This window comes from Loa loa (genome assembly GCF_000183805.2).
Source record: "Loa loa unplaced genomic scaffold supercont3.382, whole genome shotgun sequence".
NCBI classification, from domain to species: Eukaryota; Metazoa; Nematoda; class Chromadorea; order Rhabditida; family Onchocercidae; genus Loa; species Loa loa.
The window spans coordinates 27,751-31,622 of NW_018108562.1; the positions used below are offsets into that span (position 1 = coordinate 27,751).

The 3,872-nt window shown below is 34.8% G+C and overlaps 1 protein-coding gene across 1 annotated transcript; it reads right to left on the bottom strand.

Annotated features, from left to right (window-relative positions):
• Window positions 1-202: 202 nt before the first annotated feature.
• LOAG_13383 (hypothetical protein) lies at window positions 203-2,800 on the bottom strand (the record flags this gene model as incomplete). The annotated part of the gene is made up of 7 exons (XM_020448675.1): window positions 203-232; window positions 364-613; window positions 752-934; window positions 1,286-1,530; window positions 1,838-2,035; window positions 2,234-2,407; window positions 2,690-2,800. 7 exons carry the CDS (start codon window positions 2,798-2,800, stop codon window positions 203-205), a joined length of 1,191 nt encoding a protein of 396 aa, XP_020301201.1.
• Window positions 2,801-3,872: the final 1,072 nt, after the last annotated feature.

Genomic DNA, 3,872 nt, shown 5'->3' on the forward strand with positions numbered 1-3,872 from the left:
ATCCTCGCCATATACATGAAGCAAAGTGTCAAAGACTGGTTCTTCATTTACCATTCACAGGATAATTCGCAGAAAAAGTACAGCTCAAGGGAAGAGAATATAAAAAAAAACTAGCGCCATTACTACCGTACAAATAATTTCCCTACTAAAACAAAAATCTATTTCTTTAACAAAACAAATATGTCATAAGAGTTTCTACAGATTACGGCGGGAACGCCAATTGAAACATCGGCTAGAATTTGGTCATAAACATCCCTTAACTACTGCCCCGGATCAAATGATTAATTATTTTACAAGCTATAAAATCGTATTTGGTATAATAATTCGCAACATATAGTTATGTGTTAGAATATAACAACAAACCAGCAGTTCAGCAGCTTTGACTTTCTGATCTGATTCCAGCAATTTTCGAAATTTATAATACCGATGCAGAAATACAAAAGATGATGAAAGAAGCATCACTTCTGTAAAATGTTCAACAACAGTGATGGAAGAAAACTGATCCGGAGAACACCGTGATATCACTTGGTCCGCAACAGTAGAAACAATTTCGATATCACGTGATCGTATGGCCCATGAGAGAGCACTGCCCCATCGCTCTGCACGCAATAGCCTGCAAATGTGGCAGCGAAAAAATTACAATTCTTGTACTGGGACGTCAGATCTAACCCGATAATGTGGCATATAATACGAGAAGTGATGATGAAAATGACATTAAATTACATGAAACTTATAACCTGATTATGTTTACCTGTAAGCCATAGCTCGTGCAATATCCTTTCGTGTCTGATTAAGACCTACTTCATCGCATAATGAACATAACTTCGTAGCAACAGTTTCGTTATCCAGAGGTACTTCTGCTATCAATAACTCTAAGTGACGCAATCCCTCATCACCAGTTTCCCGAAGATAATCAAATCCCACTTGCCATAATCTGAAATTATTTGTTAAGGAATCTAAGTTACCAAACATTTCCCGGCTCTTTTTTCCTTTATCTGGAAAAACTATCAAAACTGGATATATCATATGCAAGGAAAGCAATTGTTTGGTACTATTAACTTCAAGGGGTACACCCCGCTATACATACATTGCTAGATGGCTCAAAAGACCATAAATAACTTGCAGACAATCAACGCAACAAATGATGAAAGCCTAAAGTTGTTAAAGTATGAGAAATTCAGTGATCGGAATGTTCCGGTCATCCTAATGAGTTTGGTATTTCATGGATTCAATTTTTAACTTTTATTCAACTTTTTCCTTAACAGCGAAAGAAGCGGAAATGTACCCAGGTTCACTAAAGAGTGATGATCCATATTCAATAATCAAGTGCTGACGTATATCCATGCCGTAAGCACTTGTTATTCGTTCATCCGCTTTTTGTAACAAATCTGCCAGATGAGCCGGAAACCACCAGTTGGTGCTTGAAGTTGAAATTCTATGAAGAGCTCGCAATGCTTCCAATGAAAAAAGCTCACACATTACAGCATCAATTCCATTACATTTACTGATGCCGAAAATTTTTAAACAATCCTGCAAAGAATTTCGCATTCCAAGAAAAAAAGGAACTATCTCGACAGAATAAGCATTTTTCTCCTGCTCGTTTTTTTTTCACATTTTAAAAAACCTAGTCTGAAAATAACCTTTCATTCTATTTACCTTCAGCAGAATCAGTAGTAAACATAATCATTTATGCTTCGAAAATTTTTAGACGTGAGCACGCCATGCATGCATAACGGTATGCCCATTAATTAGCCAAATTAATGGGAGATACTGTTACTTCGAGTGAAAGTCATAATATTAACAACAACAAAACTTGGTACATTTGAATTTCACATACCTTAACAACATCCTTAAGTTGAGGAAGAGTAGCACATGGTCGAACGAATAATAAATATGGTGGTACCAATTCAAACCAATTGTCCAACTGAGCTGAAACCGATGTTATGGTTGAAATGTCACCAGCAACTATCATAGCTACTTTTTCAGCATCAGCATTAGTTCGGAAAAACCCGCTTGTACACATATCACGTACTTCCTGAAAGAATGAAAATATAATGCTTCCTCAAGAATTTTTTAATGCTTTTGAAGGAAAAAGAAAGAAAAAATTATCAAAATAATAAATATCAGTTACTCCCAATACTATTGTTCACTTGATTTAAAGGTTTTCTTTTTTTATACCTCATTTTCTGAATTTCTGGAAATTCTAATATGATTCCTTTTCAAGTATATTCACCTCCTGTGCACTGATAAAATCCAAAGCAGTATTTTCATCATTCAGCAGATCCATTCTTATTTCGGAAAGCACTTTGGCCAAGCGTCGTACGGCATCATCATCACACAAATTACCGTATGTTTCCAGAAAAGTAACTGCATTGTTGAACATACCACTAAGGACAAAATAGATAACCTGAAAATCTGAAGTAAAACTCCCACCATATTGAAGAAAAAGAAATAAGCGGGAAATCCCAGGTAATCGTGCAATGATTAACTTCCCAAATGTTCCCATCAATCAAAAAAAAGAAAAAGAAAACAAATACAGAATACTAGGCCTGTAATAGGAAGATCATTATTTTTCATCCTTTTACTTAAAATTTCAAGAAAAATATAGTTCTTCCTTATTTTTCTACAACCAAGCATCACTTTTCGATAAAAATCAAAGAGCTTGAAGTGTCAAGACTTGAATAAATACCTGATGCCAAAAATGTTGCTTGTTGAGTCTTTTTATTTTGCTGCCGCGAAGTAAGTTGGAAATTTCATCAACATATGGAGTATGTGCTAAGCACAAACGAGCCCAAGTCATTAGGTCAACCACAATAGATGAATCTTAAGCAAAGCCATTCAGATCTATTAATGAATGATATTTAAAAGATATTTTAATTTTACAAGTTAATAAATGATTTTTTTTCCCTCGAGTTCCTCAAACATTATTCCCAAGCAGAAGGGGCATAGATAACACGAGTAAAAACTATTCCAAGATATCGAGACTCCAATGTTCATATTACATTTATTTCAAGCTATTTCTTATTAACATGAACAAAAACATAGATAACTACGTTTTTTCTTTTTTTTTTGTTCTAGTATTTTACGCACCATGAGTTTTGATGAAAATGGCCTCAACAAGCGACCAGATAAGCTCTGCTGTGGTAAGTGACTCTTTAATTTCAAATTCTGATATAGGAATTGTTGAAAGCGTTGATCGAATAATGGAACGATACTGTAAACTATATGACAGCACGCTGGAATTTAAATTACTTTTTAATTATTGAAAATTTCAAGAAAAAATATCACACCAATAAAGCCTATAACAGCACTGGAAAAAATGATAAATTTAAAGCATCTTTTTTAGCAACTCTAAAATCCCATCATAATTCGATTATGACCACAGCCCTGATAACCATTGAAATTGTTCATACTTGGTAACTCATAACAGCGAGGCTTTAATATACGACTTTACCCTTTTCTCCCTTGTCCTCTCCCTTCCTCGCTATCCTCCAAAGGAGCAAGTGAAACTATGCGCTTTATAGGAGTTATAACTGATTCCGGAAGTGGTAAGATAAGACCCAGGTCTCAATCCTGCATTCCAACTTTAAGGAAAATCTAACAACGTAAAAATCAAGCAGCATAACTTACTCAGACACTGTGAGTGTGACGACTTTTGCATTATGTTGTGCGCGAGAGAAGATGGCTGGAAAGAAGAAAAAGTCATTTTTTCAAAATGAAAATTAGTATTATCAGAGGGAGAAATTTTCGATTTCAATTTTAAATTTCAGAAATAAGTTCGCATAAAACACTCACAGTGTGATTCGTGAACAAGTAATTGCATTGCTGGATGTTTGAAGACTGTCTGATTGATATGTTTTATGGAAACTGCC